The sequence below is a fragment of the Pararge aegeria genome, chromosome 17 (assembly GCF_905163445.1).
Source record: "Pararge aegeria chromosome 17, ilParAegt1.1, whole genome shotgun sequence".
Taxonomy (NCBI): Eukaryota; Metazoa; Arthropoda; class Insecta; order Lepidoptera; family Nymphalidae; genus Pararge; species Pararge aegeria.
The window spans coordinates 1,973,713-2,000,316 of NC_053196.1; the positions used below are offsets into that span (position 1 = coordinate 1,973,713).

At 38.8% G+C, this 26,604-nt stretch overlaps 1 protein-coding gene across 3 annotated transcripts; it reads left to right on the forward strand.

Moving 5' to 3' along the window:
• Window positions 1-527: 527 nt before the first annotated feature.
• Window positions 528-24,585, forward strand: LOC120630989 (histone acetyltransferase KAT6B). Of its 3 annotated transcripts, none has more exons than XM_039900371.1 (11): window positions 528-1,683; window positions 3,537-3,701; window positions 6,837-6,997; window positions 7,740-9,007; window positions 11,600-11,816; window positions 12,340-12,737; window positions 12,839-16,898; window positions 18,815-18,927; window positions 20,018-20,214; window positions 22,537-22,645; window positions 23,705-24,585. In XM_039900371.1, the coding sequence occupies exons 1-11, from the start codon at window positions 1,138-1,140 to the stop codon at window positions 23,983-23,985; spliced, it is 7,515 nt and encodes a 2,504-aa protein (XP_039756305.1). In that variant the 5' UTR covers window positions 528-1,137; the 3' UTR covers window positions 23,986-24,585. The 3 variants fall into 3 exon arrangements, with proteins under 3 accessions (XP_039756305.1, XP_039756307.1, XP_039756308.1); XM_039900373.1 differs by having other exon boundaries at window positions 20,036-20,214; XM_039900374.1 differs by having other exon boundaries at window positions 7,740-7,822.
• Window positions 24,586-26,604: the final 2,019 nt, after the last annotated feature.

Sequence of the window (26,604 nt, forward strand, 5' to 3'; positions counted from 1 at the left end):
TTCATACTTTCTCTCATATTTGAGGGTAAACTTTAAAAAATTTTTTTAATTGATGACTCCTTTGAAGCTAGGCACTTTTATATATCAAACTGTTGCTGAATCCTGATGGTACGTAAACTTAATAATACAATGCGTTATTTATAATTCAGATTTCCGAGAAAACTTTGTAAAAAGCCCGCTAAAGCCTATTTATTTAAAAAATGCACCACCTTTTTTTACTTGCAGCTGTTTCGGCTCTGGGTTTTTGTTTCACAGACGGCTTGGGCTAGTGCCACTAACTCTATAAATATTGTATTGTTTATGGGTCCGTGGTGTTTATATTCTCCTTGGTTGAATGAGTGTTTTGCGCCAAGGTGTTGGTATTCTCATTGGAATGCAACCAATTTGGGCCGCCGCGCACACTAAAATTTTTGTAATCATAGACAAAATTTAATACGTCTTTATTAATGCTATAAAAATGGCAATACAAATCTGACGGACAGGATATCAAAATTATTTTTTTCCTATAGCAAGAAAACTGATTGATAGCCATTTTGAAGAGCCTTTTGTTAGTGTTTTGTGAATGTTTTCATCAAAATTTGGCAAAAATTGAACAATAAGACAATAAATGAGCATAATTCTAATGCGTGTTTATCACAAATATCTCATTATTAGACGCTACATACCAGTGTTTTTGTTTAGTGGAGGTGCATTGTGAAAAAAAGAACCGGAACGGATCTTACCGTATTTAATGATCCGTTTTAATTAAAATTGAGAATCTTATTTCATTACTTGTGAAAGTGGAAGTTTTTGTTTGTCGATTGGAGTGAACTGCCTATTTGAGATAACATTATTTACGTCGCGTGTATTTGTTCGCTACGTAAATCGAGATCGCCACAAGATGGCCGCCGTGGGATGCCCGCTCCGCCAAAACCCGCTCGCGAGGCCCGATGTGTCATCTGCTGGCGAAGGTGTTTCGGGCGCGCTGTAAACTGGCGTTTCGCACTGCGGCCGACATCTCCGGCCGCTTCCGGCGAAGTTCCATTCTGTAAAATGGAATTTCGCTCGAGGCGCCAAAATACGATGGGTGTTGACACATCTCTCGCTGCGATACCGTACCGTTACTTTGACGGCCGCACCAAATAATTGTTGACGAAAATGAGCGAGCCAGCCGACGTAGGAAAAGAAGTGTGGACGCGATGGATTCTCGAAGCGATACATAAAATACGGTCGCAGAAGCAACGGCCGAGCGTGGAGAGGATATGTCATGCTATCAGGCAGCACCACAACTACCATGAGGATGTTGTTTCGGAGTGCTTGGAGCGGGCGGTGCGCGAGGGTCTCGTGCTGAAGGTATACAACAAAGGGCAGAGTACGTACAAAGACCCTTGCGGGCTTCAGAGCAAAGTGTTGCGGATAGCGACCGATGTGGACGTTTCTAGGGCTGTGGCGAAGGCTGTGCGCGAGTTAGGGGAGCGGGATGGTTCTAGCCTGAAAGCTATCGAGAAACATTTGCGGCAAGCTTACCAAGTGTCGGTGGAGGAGAACATTGACGTGCGGAACGTTTTGCGGGGGGCCGCGAAGAGGGCTGTGACCAGAGGGCTCCTGCTGCATCAAGCGGGTAACTACAAAGCAACAAACAAACCTCTCACTACCACGGATCGCATAACCAAGCAGAGGATAGCCTTTGACACCTCGGAGAGTGTGAGTCACTGAGTTGATTATAATACTACCAAAACCAAAACAAACCATTTTAATACTAAATTAGAAATATCTTAAGCTAATTTTCTAACATTAGAACTATCTTTTTTCAACACTAAACATCTAAAAGGATATAACCCCTTATCACCCATTTTCCTAATAAGAAATATTTATGTGACTTTTAAACCCTTTATGTCTTTCACAACATAATGATTGCATAATATTAAATCTAAATTGAGTCCACTAATATGTTTTGTTGTATTTGTAATGAAATCATTCATAGCTGTTGTTCTTATCAGTGGACAATAACGTAAACACAATGCATTTACTACAACTTGTGACACACTCATTCATAACTGCAACTGAATGAAAAGGAACTGAATTTTATGGATCATGTGAGTGTACAAAACTTAATACTGTTTTAATGTGAAGCTTACTGTTGCCCGATTTCATAATATTGCCATCACTTTTCTTCATATTAAAATCATAATCCAACTGGGATTTGTTTGCTTATTGCAAATTTTAAGGGGTAGCAAATGTACATTTTATATACAGAATTAGGGGCATACAGAAACAGTGTAAACAACTAATATTCTAGTACTGAAAACCACTCCATTGCAGTAAACAGTAATTATTTTAACTATATAATATTGTAAAAATTTAACTATATAATATATAGAATGTTGTAAATGTTTACCATAAAATTGGGAAAATGAGAAGAGTTTGTGAGCTAGCAACATTGTGCTCGTGTGAAGTCAGACATGCTCAAGATGTTTTCACTGTTTTTGGACTCACTGCACTTCATTTAATAATGGCTGAAAGAGGGATCTGTTAATGTGATCTATAATATATTCTTTATTCTATGATTTTATATATATTTGAAGGTAATTGGCATAGCTACCTTCAAATGTTTATAAAATGTATGTGTATGTATGGAATGAACAGGTACTTTACAAATCTATTATATATAATTCAGTGACACAATAAAATTATACACTACTTCTATACCTTTTAGTTTATTGACTTGCAGTTCCATATTAAGCAAAATAATGCTGTACACTGCATGTTTATAGTAATATTGTAAATTAAAAGTGTCATGTGTGCATGCATGTGTGTACTGTGTGTATCTTTGAAGTAGCAAAAAAGCAGTAAAGATTAAGAATGCCAGTTTTTTATAATATTGATAGATTGTGCTTGATGACATGCATGGTGGAAAGCTAAGGAATGAACAGCTCTAGGTTGGGATGTCCTTGCCTAAAGTATGCCTATTCACTCTCACCTTGAACGCATATGAAGTTAGATATGGCAGGAAACAGATGCAAGAAGAGTCTTTGAAACTGCGCAGCAGTTTGAATCAGAAATGTTGATAAAAAACACTTGTCCATTTTCATGTGATCAAATCCAACATATATGTATCAGTCTAGAGCTCACAGCTGGCAACGTGTCTTTACCCTTTAACGATAATAGTTTCTGCAGTAATTTCAGAAAATAGATATAAAATGCAAAAATTTAAGAATCTTAAAAAAGCATTGTTAAAGTAGCAAGCAATAAAAATAAGTAGTCAATATATATTGTGCAGCTATGTGTCTGCTTCCTGATTGATGCTTCTTTTTTCTTAATGTTTAATCTTTAAAGAAAAATCGTCTATAGGCCCCCCTATAGGAGATTTTTCTTTAAAGATTAATCGTGAATGGTTTTTTATTACTAGTCTTAGGTAGTAGGTACTCTATATCTGGTATTCGATAGTACAACAATGCCCTGCTAAAGTTTTAGGATTGCCTAGGAATCCACTATAACAGTAAGGATTTTGTAATAAGGTGCAGTTATTTTGTAACAATGTAAATTATTAATTACAGAATTCGAGTCCAGCGGGTGTGCCAGTGTGTGCAGAGTGCATGGGCACAGATGCTAGGAATCGGCTAGCAGTGCCAGAGAGCCTCATTGTGTGCAGCCAGTGCAAGTCTTACGCACATCCCACCTGCCTGAACTTGTTAGATTACATTAGTTTGACAATTTTAAAGGTAAGTTTCCTAGTAATACTATTCAGATTGTTATTAATTGCAAATGCTATATTTACTACAAAACTTAACCAGTTATACTTAATAACTTTTTTTAATGCAGGGATTATTTCTGGAATGATATGGTGACTTTCTTGTCAGAAAAGTATTTTAAAACTGCACAATAGTGTTAAAATATCATCATCATTCTCTTTAAAAACATTGCTGTTGAGGTTAAATTATCGTTTCCTTAAATAAAAGTGGTGTTTTATTTATCATTACAACACAAATACAACAAAACTAGAATGAAATGATAATCCAGGAAAATGTTGTCAGTACAAATATCAAAGAGTAGAGGACCTAGATTAGGACCAACTCCTGAGGTTATTAGCATATGAATGATACTTTTAAAAGCTACAATGCCTGGACGGCCTAAGAGTCTCATTCCATTTAAAAATTAATTATTAATCTGCCTAACTTTCGTTTCAAAAACACACGCAAAATATATATTTTATATTAGCAAATTTAAATTTTTGTTAATGTTATGTTGAGTATCTTTGATTACTTATGTTGGAAAATATGCTACATATGTTGACTTTTTCGTGCATATATAGGTAGGTATATCTTTTTAGGTGTTCCAAAGTCGCGTCATTTTTGAAAACTCCACAACAAAATATGGAATATTGCGAACACTGTACTTTATACTAAAAATATCAAAACAAATCAAATCCAAAAAAATCTTATAGGCCTATAGAAGCCTAAAGAAGATGCGTCCACAAATTTTAATATTGCAATGAGATTATTGCGATAACTACTTTATTCGTAATCATCAAAACTGAAGCTGCAATGGTTCTAAACGCCCGTTGGTCACAAAAGAAGTCCACAAAGAACTGTGGACTTAGAGAAAATAAACCAATTGAAATGAAAAGTTTTGAATTTTATTTAGAATTCGAATTTGAATTTTGAATTTTTTTTATTTGCAATTTGTTCCAAACGACCTTTGGTCATAGAATAAGCCCACAACGAACATGTGTGGAGAAAACAAACTTCAATTAATGTTGTTGTTATACTCAACTCGCAAATTATAGCGCTTTGGGTGGTTGTTAAACGTAAATGGGTGGTTTAAAACTATCATCCTTTGTAACATTTATTATTTTTTGAACCCTGTCTTTGTGTAGGTGTTAGTTAAGTCATTACAGCGGAAACCACCACCCTCAGTCCTATAAAGAGGTTTGCTAGGTCTTCACTTATTCTATCCTTACCTTATAGTTCCCATCTTACCTAGTCAACATCTCCTGAGGATGCTCCGGTTTCGGAGCGAAACGTGCGTACAGGGTACATTGTCGATGATTTGTTTGGTTTGGAGTATAGGGATTGAAGAAATTCTAAATAACACCATACGGATTCTCCTGCTTTTCGCGGAGTATAGAAAAATAAGCTTGATTTTCATGGTAGATATAGGCATGGCGTGGTAGTACACCGAACGAACTCATGAGAGATCATAATCGTAAATTAGTAATCGTTGAGAAGATGTGTTTCTAATTGATTTGATTGTACAAACAATTCAAGTTATTTGCATTGTCCTTTATGAATATAGTGCTTGGGAATCTATTTGCTCTGCGGTAATTATATTGTTTACCTTGGTCATTCAATTAGTTATTATTTATTGGTGTTTATACAATCGTTTTAAGTTTCCGCGTTTTTTTTTTTTACTTAACGTGCGCAGGTAGGTTTCAGAAATATTTATCCTAAGTACCAGTCCCTTCTCTTGGTTTAAATGTTTAATCTCTCTTGTAAAGTTATTTGTTAAATATTGATTTTATGCATGGCCGTCATTTTATAATTAAATTGTAATGGCGGTCATAAGGTATAGCCGTTTTCGATACTAAGATATAGGATAGGCATCTTCTAGGCAAGCGCGCTCCACCTTAGGCTGCATCATCGCTTACAATCCGGTTGCAGTCAAGCGCTCGTCTATAAACAAAAAAAAACAGTCAACCCAACAAAATTGAATTATGTAGCCTATGCCCTGCAATGTTCTTAATGATGATACACAATAGCGATAAGTGTTATTCCAGTAAAGAACTTGCCGAAGTCATTTAATAAGAAGCTTTCATTCTGTTTTTTTTAACCTGACTTAGCAAATAACCCAACACTTCGCTGGGCATGCAACGAACAATTCCTACAAAGTCCCGTCCTGTGTCTATCGACCCGAGGAGTAGGTGTTAAGCCTAACGCGCACTTAAAAGTCATGCAATTATACCGGTAACCACGCCCCAGACAGAAATGCTGCGTGACGGTCGAAGTAAGCTGTAGCACTTCATTGGACAAGCTCTGCCACAAAAACCTCTCCTACTGGCTAGTTACCGCGATACCGACAAAATCGCTGGGCGGCAGATTTAGTATTCCGGTGCGATGTCGCGTAGAAACCGATTAGGGTTATGGTTATAATATAACTTACTGCCATATCCCTATCAGGCTAGCCCGCTACCATTTTAGACACCATCATCATGTACATTTATATAATAATAATAATAAATATTTTAATAACCAGAATAAATAACAACATACTACAACTATGAGAAAAGAGAATAAAATAAAATAGAAAAGAAATACAATAATTTAGGAGTATGTTGCATCGTTGCATCAACGGGTCAGCCCTGTACCATAGCAGAAAGTAACTGCCAAGGAGTACCCAAGACCACATATATATATAAAAAATATTAAATGCTGACAATATATACTAAAGAACAAAACTAGCTAAACTAATACAAAAAAGAGCAAAGGAAATAAAAAATAACCTGTGAGCCGTCACGGGACGCCTGGCAGATGTGAAACATCGAAATTGCAGACATAATAAAAGATAAAGCATTAAAAAAACTCCTTTTTGTAAGTCTGTTAATAATTACGGTTTTATTACAAAAAATCATATTCATTCTTATTGTTACATACGAAATACAAAAATCTGTCACGCCTGTCAAAACGTCCTGTACAAAAGTCTGTCGCCACGGTCTGTGTCGCCACATCGCGTGACATCAAAAAATACTAAGTTTAAACAAAAAAAATATTATAAAACAGTTGCATAAATAACTATGCTCGGTTTGGTGGAGCGCGTCGCCGTGGCTGTCGCGCTCCGTGCTGTAGCGCCGCGTGTTGCAGGGCGCGCGCTGGTGCTGCGGCGAGTGCGCGCGCTGCGAGGCGTGCGGGCTGGGCGGCGAGTGGGCGTCGCGCTGCGCCGCGTGCCCGCGCACGGCGCACGCGCGCTGCCACCCGCCCCCCTGGCGCTGCGACCAGTGCGCCGACAAGCCGCACACGCCGAGGTCAGTGCTCTGCTTGCAGTTGTTTGTGTTATTAAAGCCGCAAGGCTGCTGCCGCTGACTATAGGCAATCGGATTCGGTAATTTAAAAAAAAAGATCGAAAACGTAATTATATAAGTACCTGTCTATTACACCCTATTACAGTCCTCTGATGAACTTAAAGCCTCCCCCAATTGGAGATTTTGCACATAATCACAACGCTGGGCAGGCGGGTTGGTAATCGCAGTAGATGGTAGTAGTAGCACAGAAGACGCTGCTGCCCGCTCTCCTTTATATTCCCTTAGTCGCCTCGTACGATACCCGCGGGGAGAAGAGGGGCGGTGACAACTGTATTCTGATCTGGCGTCACCAAACGGCACACCTACACCTTCGTGCTTCACTTTTTTATTTGTCTATTTAATATGCTATAAAGTCACTCGGGTCGCAGCTGATTATCAACGGCATGCATGTACCTAAAATGCATGCATTTACTATATTAATATAAGATATATTGTTTGTAACACTTAGTATGAGTAAATGTATTTTCTTTCTTTCTAAATAGAATGTTCGTAACACAGAATTAGGAAAATGCAGTGTTAATAAACCCTTAATCTAACGCACAAAATACACTTCAAACTTAGCTGGTTATCACCATCAATTCTGTAAGACAATTGGGCTTTGTCGGTAATTACGTCCGTCATAAATCCTCAGTAAATTTCAGCTTACGTAAATGAAATAATACTATAAAGCGCCATTTGGTTACAGACTGACGATGGGCGGAACGCCGAAGAAGAGGAAACCGAAGACGCCGGCGCGCCGCATCGACTCTGACGACGAGCCTTCCGACGGTAATAGCTCGCCGTACACTAGCCGCCCTGCCCGCCCTGCCGAGCAGAGAATGTCCAAGGAGAAGCAGAAATTCTTTAGATTCTCTGCATTCAACTTTGTGAAGCGCCGCCGGTGTAGAGACTCCTCTAGCGAATGGGAGGGCTGGGGCTCGAAGTGGGGTGCCATGAGGGTCACGCGGGTGCAGAGGCTCGAGCTCCGGCTGGAGCGCCGGACGCCCTCCGACCGCTCCTCCTCCTCCTCCAGCTCGCCCCCGCGCCGCGCCCCGCCCCCGCGCCGCGCCCTCCCCCCCGTCGCGACCCCGCCGCCACCTCCCCCCGAGAGCCGCATCCCCACCATCTTCGAACGCCTGGCCACCGACGCTAGCCCCGACGGCTCGTGGGGCTTCGCCGCCGAGGCGAGAAAACAACCAGTCATCGAACCACAAACCCCTCTCACTTCTCGTAAACTCTCTACCTCCCCGGAAAGAAAACCCGCACAACCGATAGAAAGACATAGACGACGCAGTAGATGCGGAGACAGACTTCTCACCACGTTATTCGACGGTCTATCGGAATTTTATTCGGTCCGTACGGCTTCTCGGTCACAATCGCGGCCTCGAGTGAAACAAGAGAGTGAAGATAGGCAAGTGCTAAAAGAGACTAGAAGTACTTTTAAACGGTATCAAGCCACCTTGCAGCAGGACGGGCGAACGAGAGAGCGGAGTCGATCTAAAACGCGGGAGACTCAGACTGAGAGCAGAAATGCTCGAAGTCAGAGTAGGCACGTTCGGAGTCAGAGTAGGAACGCTCGGAGTCAGAGTAGGAACGCTCGGAGTCGAAGTAGGAACGCTCGAAGTCCGAGTAGGAACGCTCGAAGTCCGAGTAGGAACGCTCGAAGTCCGAGTAGGAACGCTCGAAGTCCGAGTAGGAACGCTCGAAGTCCGTGTAGGAATGCTCGGAGTCGAAGTCGGACGAGAGGGAGGAGTCGGAGTAGGAATGTGCGGAGCCGCAGTAGGAACGCACAGGGCGGGGACGTGGAGAGCGGCAGCGGGCGGGAGCGGAGCGCGTGTGCGCAGCCAGCGGGCGCGGAGCGGTGGAGTGCGTCGGCGCTGGTGGTGCTGGCGGCGGAGGGCGCGCGGCGCGGCGCGGGCGCGGACGCACAGCCGCACAAGCTCGCGCTCGCGGGCCCCGACACCAATCACACGGGTAAGGCCTTGAACGCACTGCCGACCTCGACCGCGCGTTGTTCCGCTGTGGATGGATATTGTTTTAGTGAGCGAACGCACTTGCGATTGTTTTCCGCGGTTTTTATTAAGTAGAAAACGGGCGTCGTGTGTTTAGTTTAAAAAAAAAGTCAACGTTTGGCCGTTTAATTTTGAGTGGCTCATAAGGGTCTTTTGCTGTGTGTGATAGCATTATACTCAATTCAAATGAAAATTTCTTTATTTAAATAGGCCTGTGCCCACATATAGTTAATAGGGTATGCATTTTTTATCAATCGAAAGCTGTTTAAAAGCTCTACCCTTCATCTTAATGTCTTAAATAGGATTTTTAACAAATTTTACGTTAAATTTCCCTCTTTCTTTGTAACACTTCCTATATTAGTTTGTTTCTAGAATATTCTTCTGAGTTTCTTGACTAAAATTTAGAGAATATATTGGGTCAATAAAAATTTAATCCATTACTTACTCTTGCAATCCATTACAGTATATTATTGGCTAATGTCTATGACCATCTTTGCATGGAGTTTCTGGTTTTTTCGCAAAACTAAATTTTTTCCCAGACTCGAGTATAAAGAGTATGAAAACTTAAATAATAATTTCATGCTTTCAAATTAATACCAAGAGCTGCATCTTTCAACTCTCTTTTTAGCTCTCTAGGTAATATATCTTTTCTCAGTGCACCCCTAAACCTTCTTAGGAATAAAAGATTTGAACTTCATGTTCCTGTCTTCATCAGTGTAAAGTTTGCTTTGTCAGTTAGTCGGTGAACTATTTTTTATAGTTAGGTCACCCATTTGGGTCTCTATACCATTGCACTATTATTCACACCCAGCCTTTAATTGGATAACCATTGAAAATATTGTATGAAATCCATCACGGTTATGATGACGCGGAAAAGAATCGCGGTGCGTTATCTACATGCGGTTGCGCGATAAATTTTTCGTCGGAAAAAATCGCAGTGCGTTCCAGGCCTAATGCCCATGACCAGTCGGCGAATAAACTTCAGCCTATTGGCCTGAAGGTTTACGGCCTTCGCACACCATATCGACTCGACTGAAAAAAACAATTGAATGTGAGCTTTATGTTATGTGAACATAAAGCAAACTTTTCAATATGTTTGTGCCATGTAAACGACTTATGGTCTACTTGTCGCACACCTCAATTAAAAGTTGTCTATAGTTCACATTTCAGTTCTATATTTTCAGTGGAGTTGCTGTTGAGTCGAAATGGTGGGTGAACACCATTGAGCTTAAAACATACTAAGCGCATCGTCGCAGCACGACCCCGATTGCAGGACTTTCGCGAAGCAGAAGTTTAAGCAAAAAAAAAAACAAACAAATGTGTCGTTTGGTTTTTTTGTTTTTTTTTTCCCAATTCTATAATCATTTTAACATGTTGCTGGTCGCCCTCATATATAATGAATAATTTTACAGTAATTGTAAATTATATAGATGTCAGTCGTCATTGGTAAGGAACTGTCAGAATTCAATTCCAATTGAAGTTATTCAATTGGAAAAGTCGTCCAATTGAATAACTTCAATTGGACGACGACGTGGCGATTGCTGCAATACTGCGCTATGACGTTACGCTGTACATTTTGAACACTCGTTTCAGCGTGACGTGATTTCTGAGTGTAGTTTTCAAGAAAGCAAACTCCAGAAAAGCGTTATCCTTAATCTGTCATTTTATATGGCCGCTGAAACATCATATTATGAAAACTCCATACAAATTTGGCAGATTAAAGTTAGTCCCGTGTTAAGTTTTTAACTTCTGCTGTGGCGATGCGCGTATTTGTTTAAAGTAATATCACAATGCATCAGCTATAGAAGTGCGGTTCAAGGTCATTCTGAATCAAGGAAATCTCGAATTGGATGATTGCTTCTGTAGTATAAGTTTTGAGTAAGCAAACGACACGACAGTGTTGTAAGTCCGTAACTTTACAAGTCCGGTAATCATCATGATTTGAGAGCCCCAAGTGCCTATTGGGTTCTCAAATCCCGCGAGAATCTGATTCTGTCATGTTTGTTAACTTGAAATCTTATACTAATAAGACCTCAGAAATGCCAACAAAGTGTAGTCTTGAGTTTACTCGCCTACAGGTCAGTAGTTTAGCCCATAGTACGGCATTGCAATTCGACAGCATTGATGGTTCTATTAAGTTTTTAAACTATTGTAATAGTTATAAAATTATGTAATGACGAGTTAACCAGGTGATTTAAATCTCAGAAACTATAAACTGAGATAATGCAGATATAGCCTCGAAAAGCCTAAAATAAAGCATTATTGGTCAATTTGGGCACATGTCCTTTTCTCATTAAGTGATCCATGTAATATTTTGATATTCGATAACCATCAGTGTTTAGAAGAGCAACTCGTACTAACGTACAAGCAAACTGGTGGTCTGGATGAGCAGCAGTTTTATTCTCTTTTTTATCAATGACAAAATAGAGCTCGATCTGGAGCTCACCTTGTACCTATCTATGGCATTAAAATCTCAATGCTCTTGCTGCACAACTTTATAAAAAATGGTCTTCATAGATTTGACTGCAGTAAGAGCATATAAATCAACTTCCAGAGGGCAGAAGACTACCACCAGGAGTGACGGAAGCTGATGCAGAGCTCTTCTCCCAGGCGCGGTCAGCAAATGGGGATGACAGTGAGTTGGCGGGGCCGTCTGCGGGAGTTGGAGCTGGAGCTGGTCCTCCTCCTCCGAGGTGTCCGTCAGCCATTGAGTTTGGACAGTGGGAGATAGAGACCTGGTATTCGAGTCCCTTTCCGCAAGAGTATGCCAGGTAAGAGGATATGCATCTATATCTATACTAAAACTATAAACACTGCATAGGCTAAAAGACAGTACCAAAGAATGGCTGAAATATTGTATTTATTATAAAACATATTTAGATCAATACAATATTTTTTGATTTTATTGATATTCAAAGTGAGATTTTTTTTTCAATAAATGAAAAAGCAAAATCTAGCGATCCACCATGACAGTTGAAACGCCAATGACGTTACGTTGATATAAATATAATTTTGTACCGCTTGAACTTTGATAATATCTGCACTTATTAGTCTTAGATTGTTCTCATCAATATCGAAATAATCTTTAGTATTGATGAGATTATCTCTAATTTCCCAATGACGTCACGAGTGCGACGCGACGAGAATCCGACTTAGCCTAAAAAAAGCGTGGGTACTACAAAAAAATAATGACTGGTTGTAATAAAGGATTTAAAAAAAGGGTGGAATTCCACATACCAATGTCTCTGAAAAAAGCCGCAATAGTTATATATGTCTATTTATGTTTGTTTGCAGGTTACCGAAATTATTCCTGTGTGAGTTCTGTTTGAAATACGCGAAGAGTCGGGCTGTACTCATGAGGCATTTAGACAAGTGTCTATGGCGGCATCCGCCTGCCACGGAAATATATCGATGCGGAGATATATCCGTATTTGAAGTCGACGGTAACGCCAACAAAATATACTGTCAGAATCTCTGTTTACTCGCCAAACTGTTCTTAGACCACAAGACGTTATATTACGATGTAGAGCCGTTTCTGTTCTACGTGCTGACGAAAAATGACAGTAAAGGGTGCCATCTAGTTGGATATTTTTCAAAGGAAAAACATTGTCAGCAGAAATACAATGTATCCTGCATAATGACGATGCCTCAGTATCAGAGACAGGGATTCGGGAGGTTCCTCATCCATTTTAGTGAGTGGTGAAATTTATTTTTATACTATAGTAGTATGTTCTGAAGTTATTTTGTTTACTAAACTGTAATGGTATGTTAAATAAGTTTGTGCCTTTTTCAGGTTATTTATTATCAAGAGAAGAAGGCCAGGCAGGTACTCCGGAAAAACCTCTATCAGATCTAGGAAGAGTCTCATATCATGCATATTGGAAATCAATAATTCTGGAGTTCCTCTATGACCACAAAGACAAACCATTTACATTTGAAGAAATTGCTGTCACTACTGGAATGCACATGAATGACATTGCTGTGACATTCCAGCTCTTAGGTTTCGTAAGACATCTCCCAATTAATGAATATGTGAAATTAGGAATCTGTGTTGACTGGAATAGGGTTGAAAATCATATGAAGAAGTTAAGAAGTAGAGAAAGACTGGAAATCGATCCTGAATGTCTGAGGTGGACACCCCTGCTAGCGCCCACGATAAATCCATTCAGATCACCTGAAGAAGGTTCAGGAGACCAAGATACTGAGAACGATGATAAAGAGGAGAATGAAATGAAAACTGAAAGTGAGAATACAGAAACCGAACCAGAAAGTTTACCGCTTAAAGCTGCAACACATTCTAAACTCTCAGAAAAGGAAACGTCTGAAGCGCCAGTTGAAGTCACTTCATCTGGTAGGAGAAGAACACGACCGCTGAAATATAGTGAAAGTACTTATCAGACAACACCAACGCTAGGTGGTGATGGTTCTCGTAAAAGAAAACGCGATGTGAATAGAAAAATTTCTGAAAGTGTGGAGGATGAAAAGAAAGAACCAGAAGCCACACCTAGAAGACAAAGGAGTAAGAGTAATGCTCGAAAATCTAAAGCCATCCAAGAAGAAGTTGTTGAAGAGATTACTCCCAGAAGCAGGAGGAAAAATGTAGTTGAACCAGTTTACGCATCAGATAGTCAGGAGAGTCAGGAGAGTATGGATTCTCGTATCGAAATTCGTGCACCAACAGTAAATGAAGTCAAAGCGAAAACTAAAAGAAAAATTGCCTGGAAAGGACGGAAAAGGCAAAAGGTTAAAACTTCGGCAAGAAGTAGCTCGCCTACGCCTAAAAAAGCTAAAGTAATTGAAGAAAAGAAAAAAGTTAATGATTATAAAACGGACGACTCTGCTGAACAATCTACTGATGCCGCAGCTGTGGAGTTCCAAATTGAAAATGACACAATCGCGCAAAGTGAGAAAAAGGTAGAAGAAAAGGATAAAAATTCTGATGCAAGTTCCGAAGACTCTTCAGGAGAAGCCGATGACGAAATGGACGTTGAAGAAGGCGAAGAGAAGACAAGCATTGCAAGTAAACCAGCGACACCGCGCCAGATCGAAGAAAACAGCACTGACCATCATACTAGCGATATGGAATTGGACAGCATACACATGGACTCACCCAAGTCCATAGCTGAAAAAGATCAAGTAATACATGAAGCTAGTAAAGACAAGCCAGAGGAACATACCGTTATAGAAAATGGCTCGGACATGATCTTTCCTTCGGACCATGTAGATGCGAGAATACCTATTGAAACTAGTGATAGTCTGAAAGCACCAGAGAATAGGAATGGTGAAATAAAGTCTCCAAAAAAGGCTAATCTTGATGATAAAGATACTATCGTCATATCAGAATCCGATGACAACAACAGCCAGAGCTGTCCTTTGCCATCTCCTAAACCAAGTGATATTGCACCGGTGGCATCCATACCTAATGATATCAAAGAAAAAGTATTAATTGAAAGTGAAAGCCCTATGAAGATATTACCAGCTGTTTCTACGGAAAATTCTCATATTATTCTAGATGCGAAGGGACCATCAGATGATAACCTCATCAGGCCTCCAGTTGACCTTATTGTACCGCGAATACATCAGATTGAGACCATCGTGGTTGAGGGAGAATCTGATAGTGCAAATTCACCACATACTGGTGTATCCCCCAAGAAAAATGACAAAACGGTCATAAGCGAGTCCCCAAAGCAGAAATCGCCTGAAAAAATGTCTGTAGAGATGACATGTGAGCAGAAAAAGTGCGAAATGAGGAAAGAAACTGTCATTCAACATCAGGCTACTGATGAAATTAAAGCAGCAGAGAAGAAATCGCCAAATAAAATAGAGTCAATTATTCAGAACTTGGACCCTCATAGAGACCTCGCTAATAGTTTAAAAAAGCCAGACCCACCAAAAATGGACACGTATAATGACATTGAAGCCCGAAAACATCTACAAATAACATCATCACTACAAGTGCCTATCACAAGTAAAGAAAGCGATAATCCATTTCGTCAAGACATGATGTACACAAGAAAAGATGAAATTGTAGTTTCGCGAAGTATAATTGAGAACACCATACAAAATTATCAGAATTCTTTAAGCAATTCAATGACAATACAACCAATAAACACGGCACATCATTCGTACTTAAATCACAGGCCCAGTGTGAATAAAGAGTCCCAAGCAGTCCAAACTGATAAAGTGCTTATTAAAACCAGTGACCCAAGCAGAGTCAATATAAATAACATGTCTGATTCTTCCCCAGTTATAAGCAAAAGTACAACAAAGTTGGAAGTTCCACATCCAATAACATCGCCTGTAGTAAACCCAGTTATACCCAAAGTGCCTAACGTATCTGATATAAATTTTTTACCCAGATGTCAAAGCGCTAACGCAGCCGTTAACTTAGGCATCGAAAGAACTGATTTAGAAACTAGTTTCGTGAATAGCGCTATACAAAATTCCTTAAGTGGCTCCATGAGCATCATTCCAACTTCGCAAGAAAAAATTGACCCAAACCAAAAACCAAGGGAGAAAAGTAAATTGCGGGATGTGAGAGTAAATTCGGCTCACAGCAAAATGGAGAAAACAGAGAAAAAAGGGGCCAAAAACGAAACTCCCAGAAGCACGCCAGAACCGAAGATGTTTTTTCCGGAACAAAATGCAACCGCGAGGAAGCCGGAAACGTCTGTCCCAACAAATGTGATAAACACATCCTCCGTCACGAGTAAAGTGGAGCCGAAAGTAAACGAGGCGCCGAAGAAGCAAGATTTTTTTAAGAAAGAGAAATCGAACGCTAATAAATGTGATTCGAAAAATTCCTCAATAAAACATGACAAGAGTTGTTCCGCCCAGCTTAATCTAAAGGCCGCAGAGCAGAATGATTTAAACAAAATGCTCCCGAAAATGAAGTATGACAATGAGCTAATGCCAAAATCGGACTACACTATGAACCAAATACCCACTTATCCCACATCGCACGCGCAGTATCCACAATGGCCGCCATGGGACCCGACGCGTACTTGGGAGCACAACCGATTTCTAGATATGAAAAATAATGATAAGACTTATTTGGATAAATTTCAAGGTTTCAATTTATCGCCGTTAGATCAAATGCAGAAATCTCCTCAAAAATTGCATCCGAAATACGATCAAAAAGATTTCCATAATATCGCTTACGGGGCACTATCCAGTGGCATTTACGCAACTACGGGGCTTCCACATTTTAAGGAAACTAAAGCGCCCACATCGAAAGCGTCGGATTGTTCGCAGAAGAACGATTGTAAGCCATCCAAACAGGCGAAGACGACAACGGCGTGCCAAACTCAGTGCGAGAATAAGAAATCACAGTCCCACAATACCACCGAAGCGCAGATGAAACAAATGATGCAACGTCAAGTCAATAAGCAGCAGGAGGTAGTTACCAGCTGCGCCGACTATCGACAAAGCCCTCAAATCCTGACATCTCCTGGTTGCAAAACACCATTCAACCAGAACGGCCCGTGCGGACAAGAAAAGGTTGATATCGAGAAGAAATCCCGTCAACATTCTAAAAAGGATGAGTCCCCAAAAGACATGAGTAAGGAAGAAATGTGTGAGGCAGTTAGTCCTGCGTTGCAATCTATGGGAGTTTATACACCAGATTCGACAAGCAACTCTGTTCATTCTGTGCAGTACCCAGCTTGTGAACTGGACATGAGCCAAATAAGCTTAGAATCACCTACAAGTATAAGTTCAGATTTAGCGAGTCCGTGTTACAACATGCACCCAGCGCCGAGTCCACAATACCCACACTCGTCAATACACATACCCTCTATTATGAGCCAACCGAATCAGCCGCCTAAGCAGCAGAAAATCAATAACAGAAATAGGTAAGTCTATTGTTTCTGATCGTTCCTATGCATCTTTAACACGTTTTCCCGAGTTATAAAGTAGTCTTGTTAATTATCACTATAATGTCTAACGAGACTCTTGGATTAAAAGTACTTTACATTTAAAATTGAATGGAAATTACATAGTAAACAAAAATACTAACTTCTATCAGCCGATTCCAAGACGTCATATTGGGTTCATACATATCATAATGGAATTAAGATGTGACAACATTTGTCAGTATTAAATATATTAAAAATGGCTAGTTTTATCATACAAAATGCAATAAAAATATCCCAATTAATCCCCACACTATGTGAACTGTACCAAAATGGTAGGTCACAAAATAGACTGTGGGCACAGACGAGAAGCCGGGCACTTTTTCTAAAAATTGTTATCTAAAATTTGACATGAAATTTTTGACTATTATTATTCTTATCGGAAAAGATCTCTTTTATGTGATCTTTTTTATGATTGTAAAGGAGTGTATTTTAATTATTATAATAATATAGTATATATTATTGTTTTGACCCACAATTCCAGCCAATAAATTTATTATTATATACAAAACTCACACCTGTGCACAAGATAAATATATACAAAGATGTGAACCTAATATTGATGAACTTAATGAAAACAATGTGGGTAAGATGTAACAGCATTCCGAAGGCATTAATAGTAGTGCTGTACAATTTGGCCGTTTAAACCGGCCATAAAATTTAACCAGGTTAATTAGTTCAGCAGCCAACTAATTAACTTAAACTAACCGGTTAAATTAATTAACTAGTTAACCGGTTAAATTAGTTAACTAGTTAACCGGTTAACTGATTAACCGGTTAAACGGGTAATCGGTTAAAAAAGAAGTTGCTTATCTTCGCAATCAGCAAACTTATTGATATTTCTGTATCAAAATCGCGAAATTTCTTGTAATTAAAACATTTTATAATTATATGATTTGTTAACAAATATCGACAGAGGATTTGTTAATATTTATCATTAAATGATTTGTTAATATTTAATAAATAAACACCAGATTTATTAAATAATAATGAATCATTTTGAATAGTAACAAATCATTTGTTTTTGATGTTTAAAAATGGTCTCTTTAAAAATTATTTATTTACTATTAACAAATGTTTTGCAAATTAATCATTCTGGGTAACAATTTTTAATATATTACTGAAAAAATTTAATTTTTTTTTTTAACCGATTAATGTTTAACCGGTTAACTTGTAAACTGATTTAACCGGTTAACTAGTTAATTAATTTAACTGGTTAGTTTAACTTAATTAGTTGGCTGCTGAACTAATTAACGTGGTTAAATTTTATGGCCGGTTTAAACAGCCAAATTGTACAGCACTAATTAATAGATAGATAGTACTCCAATTTACAAGCTCATATCAAACTTGTGGGGTGTAGTCCTTTGTGGAGTGATGATAAATGATAGAGATTGCTAGAGATTGATAAGTGGACTGTATTTCCAATGATAATAATTTATAATGATATGTAAATGATATTAATGATATTGATAATGAGTACGCGTCGAGTGACAACCCGAAGTTATGGCCACGAGGCTCGACGATTGCGTAAACTGCTGACGGTGCAGTGTTCGGTACACGCAGTGGCCCGAACAAACTACTAATATATGGCTGTCTGGAGGAAAAAATTCTAATTTGTAATTATTTTGTATATTTAATAGTAATAACCATATTTTAATTTATTTCGATCTATAAAGAATTATCATAATCATCATAATAAACTTAAGTTTACATAACATAATTAAATATTTCACCGGACGGAGGACTACACCCCGAAAGGGGAGACAAGACGGCCGGGGGTTAGTGAGACAGATTAAGAAACAAAAAAAGGGTCTAGAAATACTGTCATTTAAATGAAACATACTTGTTGTTTCCAGGAACAACAGTAACACAACGAGCGGCGGGGCGGACAACAAAGCGGGCGTGCGCGGCACCGCCACCCCGCCCGCGAGACACCGGGCCACCCCGCCACACCCCGCCACTACGCATGGTAAGACTGCTTAAATGCATGTTATGCTTGCGGACACCACGCACAGACAGCACAGAATATATCGTTTAAGCAAGGCTTGTAAATGTGAGTTTGTAAGTATGGATGGATGGTTGGATGGCTGGATGGTTGGATGACTGGATGGTTGGATAATTGTTTGTTACTCTACCACGCAAAAACTACTGAACCAATTTGACTGATATTTGGAATGTAGATAGATAATACCATATACTAAAACATAGGCTACTTTTCATCCGGAACAAAAACTAAAGAAACATGGAATAAACTGCGGGCAACAGCTAGTATAATTTAATGCTTATAAGAAAACAATGAAGAGGTCTACACTGAGGCGCGTTTGCCTACAAGATGCCTATTCATTGATGTCTTTTAGGGCACACTAGCACACAAAATAAGTGCATTGACCTCAGTTCTAAGGTAACCTTACTACTTGTGAAACTAGTTATCCTAAATTCTTCAATATATAGTATTTATCTGTGTTTTACAAATTATAGATTCTCAAGACCTATTTTATCTAGTTCTTTACGTTTTTACCTTTAGGCAACGTGATAGTCTAAAAGCACTGCTTTCTGGAATGGCCCACTGACAGTAAACATGGCAACGCGTGAGTCCGCAGCCGTTACATAGGAAATGTACTAAGTACTTGCTTGCTTGAGTGGCTATCCAGTTTTTTTTTTTGCAATCACACCTTATGGGTAAGTGATGATGCAGCCTAAGATAGGGCGCGCTTGCCTAGAAGATGCCTATTGATTTGAAGGTACCATGATGGGAGGGCATTCCAGGCCATTGCGGTGCGGATCAGAAACGAAGAAGCAAAACGCTTCGTACGTGTTGATGGTATTTCAACAATGTTGGTAGAAAGGAGATGGTTTTACCGAGCACACTCGATATGTATCTTCGATATCACTACACGTCTACCGGCACTAAACATTGCAACTAAGCCACCACAATCCCTTCTCGGCGAACCCTCTGCAGCTGTTAACGTGCAAATCACATGATATGTGAGCCGCAGTCAAGCGCTAACTTGTCTCCCGACGCCGCGAGAAGGGGCTGGTTGCACGCAAGTCACTCGTAGAGCTGTTCCACTTTGCAGGCGGCGGCGTGATGCAGGGCGGCGCGGGCGGCGGCGCGGGCTACCAGGGCGGCTACCTGTCGTTCCAACAGCAGCAGCAGTACCACGCGGGCTGGGCGCCGTCGTGCTCGCTCGCCAAGCTGCAGCAGATGGCCGACGCGCCGCAACACCCGCCGCACACGCCGCCCGCCCCGCCGCAGGTAACCACTCTCGTACAGCGGCGTGCGTAGAGGGTATACGCAGGGTGTGCAGACGATATAAAATGGACAAAATCTCCAGTTCGAGTTATAAAAACTTTAGGGTAATCTTTTTATAAATTCTAACAATGCCTATCCTGAGTAGCCCAACATCTGCGATCGCGATGGACCTCTGTGACTTGTTGCTACGGCTCATCCTTGAATCGTACAATAAATAGTATGTAAGTATTAGTTGTAATATTTGGTCCTTATTTTGTTGAATCTTAAGGATCTCACTGTGTAGGTAACGATGGGGCTGGCATGTTTTCGAGGATAAAGGTCCCCAAAAAAATAAAGATTTATAAAAAAAATGCCCATCCTTAAGTTTTTAATAACTCGTACTGGAGACTTTCTATATTTTATATCATCTGCATACCCTGTGCATTTACCCTCTATGCACGCCACTGCTCTCTTAGTGTGTTCACACGGTTCGACTTTCGCTGAGCAAGCAAACTCTAAATTTACAGCAAAATCCCGTAACATTAAAAGAAAAAGGATAGTGTGGTTTTATGAAACCACGGTACCAAATAATTTTGGAATAAAATTTCATTAAGGGTATAAAAATCGCTTCATCGAACTTAATTTTATACTAGGAAAATGGGAATATTAACGGTAAATAATAAGAGTAGACTAGGTCGCCAACTAATATTTTTATTGAACTCTGTTTCTTAGAGTACGATATAAATAATACTTTACAATTATTTAGATTATATACACATATTAAAAAACTGAAAACAATATTTTATAATCGTAGAGTCATTTTGATCGGTTTTTCAATTATTTTCAATCATTCTGTTATCAATTCCATTTTACTTACACTACACGACTAGTCTATACACGGCTGCTCTGACGAGCGCCTGTCGCTTTATCCCTACTGGCTGGCTTTGATCGTGGCTAGTTTACACCCTACCCATAAAAACGTGTCGCCAAGTGATTTAGCGTTCCGGTATGTTGTAGCGTAGAAACTGATGAGGCATATGTGTTTAATCGACAAATAACTTCTTATCTCCTACGTCCAATGCTATCAACAGCAAATATAGTGAGACGGACCCTTTCACGTCAAAATTCGCACTTTCATCATCAATCAATCATTTTATATCACAGTAGGAAAAGACCGGGCGAAAACCAGAAAATTACACTAACAAAGCATGCAAGTAACGTAACTTTACAACTAGGTCATTCATAATTCTCAGAAAAAAAAATCAGAAGACGATCAGAACATTGAACGATATTTAGTTAATATTTCAGGTGTTACGTTACATAATAATTTGAACAATATATCAGTCTCGCTCGCAACTCAAATGCTTCATATAAAATACTGCATCAAACAATAAGGTTCCACATTCGTTTCCATAAGATGATAGGTTAGCTTACATATGTATAGCTTCATGATACTATTTGATCGATGTACCTACATCTAAAGATACGATCATCGTCTAGAATAAGTTAATGAACTACAAAATGCCCTAATCAGTTAAAATTACAAGGTTACAAGGCATCAGCTTCTATCATAATTATTGGATTTTCGTCACTAGTATGCGCGACCGCACTTTCCTAATTCCATTCGTAACTTTAAATTAAAAATTAAACTAATTCATTTGACTATCACTCATATTCCAACATTCAAATATCAATAACGGAACAACACTCAAACTTCAGTGTTCTAATATTTATTAATACATCTAGGCTTATAATCACAAAGTGTTGAATGAAAGATTAAATATTGGTCATAAAAGTTAATTGGTCGAAAAGATATGTTGAAAGATACAGAAGGCATAAAGCCCGTGCATAGATGTTTCCTGATATTCGAATACAGATATGGTTTTAACAGTAAGATATGATTTTTTAATATTACAACCATGGAGCTCTTGGTTGAAGTCTATCTTAAACTAGCATTGAAGATTCCTGCTTCTCTGCCATTATAGTCGTAAACAGAAAGTAGTTAGTAAACATATAGTAGTTAGTATTTTAGGAAAATTATAATAACAATATGGCAAAATAAGCTCTTTAAAGTTTGTTTTTTTTTAAATTTTATTATGTTGTGTAATTGTCGCTTGGTACTTAATCCTTAAGCAATTTGTGGTTAATGTTATCGTTTATGTATAACTAAGTTTGTGTAATAAAAAATAAGGCATTACTCTTAAGTGTAATATCACTGTTTGTTTCTCTTGAAAAGCTATTGCCATACCTCTAGGTTAGCCCGTTACCATCTTAGACTGATTTGATCACATATAGACACACTGAGCATTATTGTTTGCTCAAGTTTTGTTCTATTTCAATTTCCAGTACGGTCAACAATCAGGCACGCCACCCGCGGGCCACTATCACGCACCGAAATACTACGCGCCGGCGCACAACCAACTAGAGTCGCCGCGTAACACAAGAAATACAACCAGTGAGTACTATCAACTGCCTGTTTATTACTTAATAGCTTTCGCCCGCGTTTTCCGAATAAAAGACAGCCACTCTTCCTCTCAGTCCTTTCAATTAACTCCATACAAATAATAAAGTGGATTCGCTTCTTAGTTAGGATGCAAAGGACGAACAAACAGACAAACAAACATACTTTCGCATTTATAATATCGGTTAACACTAGACCTGCGGCTTAATACGCGTATTTTTTTTTAGTTTTTTTTTATTCCGACGGTGATTGATTCTTTTTTCAGTATAAAAGTGTGCTGTATCCTCGAGACTGCCAGATTTCACCAAGTTTGGTTTAGCTTGAAGCTGTATAAATGTATCAAAAGGTTTTTAAATCCTCTGGTACTCTGGAGCTTTACTGGGATAAAAAGTATCCAATGTCCATTTGAAATTGCATCAAGATAGGTGGGTGCAGTGGTTGAGTCTAGGTAACATACAAAAAGTACATTTACAATATCACAAAGTTAAGAATTCATATAAAGTTCTGCGCATTGTCAAGTTATCTTCATAAAAAGTTAAATCGATCGAAATCTTAGGGTATGCAGTGTATTTGTCCATGTATGAAGGGCACACCCCTCGTGCATATTCGGGGTATTTGTCTCCTGTGTGTTAGAAAACCGACCAAACTGCGTATTCAATGAATTTCTTAAAAAGGTTGCTTGGAATTCTGCTTCCCTCCGTCACAAGATAGAAAATAGAAAAATGGTTGCTAAAAGAGCAACTGACTAGTTTCTTACATAATTTTTTGGGTAGAATCTGCCTTCCGAATCGTTGGTAGTCACTACAAACATACATACTTGATGTTTCATAAGTGCTTATATGTCTGATAATAACTTATATGCAATGAAATAAAAATAATGAATGAATGAATACACTTTTATTGTACACCCAAGAAAAAAAGTAGTTACACACACAGTTTTGAATTTTGAATTTTATGCGCCTTCTCCAGATATTTCCAGTTGTCTCGATTTCCAGCTTTCTTGGTCCGTTTTATCTCTGCTTGTAAACTAATAATTTAAACCTATCTTTTCAGGTAACTTAAGCCCCATGCAACACGTCCAAATGGGTCCTGGGTCTCGAATGTCCCCAAATCTAAATACGCACATAATCAGCCAATATGGGCTGAACGGTTACAGAGTAACACCCCAGCAGCAGTTCAACAACCTGCCGGTGCAAATGATGAATGTACAACCTGGTGTACAATACCCTGCTCCTGATCCAAGGGCGCAGCAACCTAATGTGTATGCATATGGGTACATTAACGCACCACCCCCTCTCACTATGCAAACATTAAACTCGACAATGCGTCGGTAGCCTCGACCAAAAACACAATGCCGGAAACAGTGATCAGTGCTAAGTGATAAAAGTGACAGTGTCAGACACAAAAGTGAATCACTGCGGCATAGAACTAGTTGTTCTTAAAAAATGACGGTTTAAAACGAAAAAACACTGACCAAAAAGGATTGTATAGTAGGTATAAAAAATAATTATAAGGCATAGTACAAATAAATGAGAATAAAAATAATGATACGGCTTAACTTCGTTTGTATATATTTGATGTAATTTGAAAATTAACACCACTTCAGTTGCCTTACCCTCAGCACCAGTGGACAAAAACCTCACCTTCTGTTATACTTACCAGTGTTATGTTACGGCAGCTTTGTTTTGTATATTTTAGACACAGACTTACAGAGAAAGATAGATGGTACACTGGTTTTTTAATTTACTCTGCAATTGAAGCACAAAACATTTTTTTTTTTAATTTATTCAGTTCATTCTCACAGGGGAAGTGTTGTATTTGAGTATTTCTTCCACAAACCTAAAACAAAAATTTTCACTTTTCTGTTCGAGTTGTCTGTATCACGGCATTAGCGCAAATATTTCCACCCGATGTCGTCGAGCCCTGGGGCTCTTCTCATGGCGAGCTCTCGCGCTCGCCCCACTCCTCCGGTGACGCTGTAGCAACTCCTCAGGTGGTTACCAGCAAATGTCCATCCGAAAAAGAAAATGTTTTAGGGATTTATGTTTTCTAAGTGAACTCTCGTCTAACATTAAAGGCTTAGGTCGCTACTCTGTACAAGTCGTACTGCTAAGTGATACAGCATTCCGCGATGATATGGCATATAAAAGATTAAAAACGGTTCGGTTTGATATGTCCCTTCCTGTTTACATGTTGTGGTATCTGTGTTTCTGTCTATCTTTTCCTATATGTCTGTGATTGTAGATATTTTTTTCTCTTTCGAGAAAACACGGTATCCGGTCTTGAAGCTGAATAAAGTACAAAATTGCTGATAAAAATGTATTTAGAGATGTTGTTGTGTATAATAGTGGACACTGTGTCAGGGAAAACGTAGCATAATTGAATAGTGCAATAAGTGTACGGTGTTTTGTTGGAGAGCTGCACTTTTTTTTTTTTTTTTTTTAATAATTTGATTTCAACAGATCTGTCAGTGTGGTTGGTTATTCTATGTATTCGAATCGGACGTAATATAGTAACCATTTTTATAGGCACAAAATAACGTCAAATAGCGGTGGCGTTTTTCGTCCGCCGTCTCTATGGTGCAAATATCTCCTTGCCACCACTATGACGGCCGGATTTTACGTCCTTTGTATCACTGCTATATTATGGCACTGCTCTTAGGAAACTAGCTTAAGTTTACAAGTTATAAATTTTGGTTCTTTTTCTTTTTAATTTAATTCCATGGGAACAAAGTGCTAAATTGTTGCAACTAGCATTGAAGCTAATTTACACTGCAAAACACAAACAGCTAAATACAAAGCTTGCTTTTGTGTGTAAAAATAATAATAATTTAACCTACCATAATGGCTGTTCGGTTGAAACAGATTGTTATTTTCCTTTTACACTGCGTTTATTTGTAAAACGGAGAGTTGATTGTGCAACACATTGTTTGTCTACACATTAAAGCAGCTTGGTACGTGTGTCGCAGTGTGTTGCGCAAACAACTCTCCGGGGTCACTCGGCGCAAGAACTGTGATAAATCTTCCCGCCAGTGATATCTGGAAGGCGCGTGCTTAAATCATGATAAATTATATTAATTAATTATTTTAATTTCCCAAAGAAACAACTATTTAAGTGTTTGTGCGTATCAGAATTAGAGTGCAATTATTTACAACACAAATGTTTTGATGTAAAAAATCATTCGGAAAGCTCGTATATGTATATCGCGTATTATTGGACCCCTAGTAAGAGATCATGCAATTTGCAAGCTTTGAATGTTTCAAACATCGAAATGTCATACATTTCGAGCTACCTATGGTGATATGAGAGTACAAACATACATACAAGTGAAGCTAATAACAAGCTAAAAATAATAAGTGTTCTTGTGTTAATTTCTATGCTGTTTGTTAATAAAACGTTTATAACACTAGAAAATAACTGCATATCAATAACTCTTCCGTTTTTCCGTCGTTTTCTGTAAGTCCTATATCCCTCATGTTCTGTAGGACCTTTGTTATCAATGTTGGTTGATGATGCTCAATGGTAACAATTGGGGCGGATTTTATTATGCGTTTGCTGTAGACGTTGGAACTAATTTTGTCTATAAAACAAGAAGATTTAATGTCCTTTTTCAATATACCTAGGAATCGCCTTAGTGACTTAGGTGATTCCTAAATAAAAATAAAGATTTCAAGAACTCTTATGTGATGTCTACGACGTTAGGCGCTCTCTTAAGTTACGACACCGATTCGGCGGATCGTAAAGTTTAGAGGACTCGTTATTTGAAAAAAATATAAATTCGGTTCGGTTTTTTTAAATTCATTCAAACCTTACGAAAAATGATAAATATTATAATAAAAAAACAACATTACAACTCCTTATGGCAAGATCCATAGACTAGTTAGGTTATAACAGTTGCCTAGTGAAAATGATTGGTGAAAGGAAAATGTGTGCAAAGGAATCTTCTTTGATTT

What these genes read in the sequence shown, in the direction of transcription:
- LOC120630989 (XM_039900371.1), top strand. Translation starts at nt 1,138, where the DNA reads ATGAGCGAGCCAGCCGACGTAGGAAAAGAAGTGTGGACGCGATGGATT. An exon ending in ACACCCCGCCACTACGCATG is followed by an intron (nt 18,928 to 20,017) that starts GTAAGACTGCTT and finishes AGTCACTCGTAG; the next exon opens with AGCTGTTCCACTTTGCAGGC. An exon ending in CGCCGCCCGCCCCGCCGCAG is followed by an intron (nt 20,215 to 22,536) that starts GTAACCACTCTC and finishes TTCAATTTCCAG; the next exon opens with TACGGTCAACAATCAGGCAC.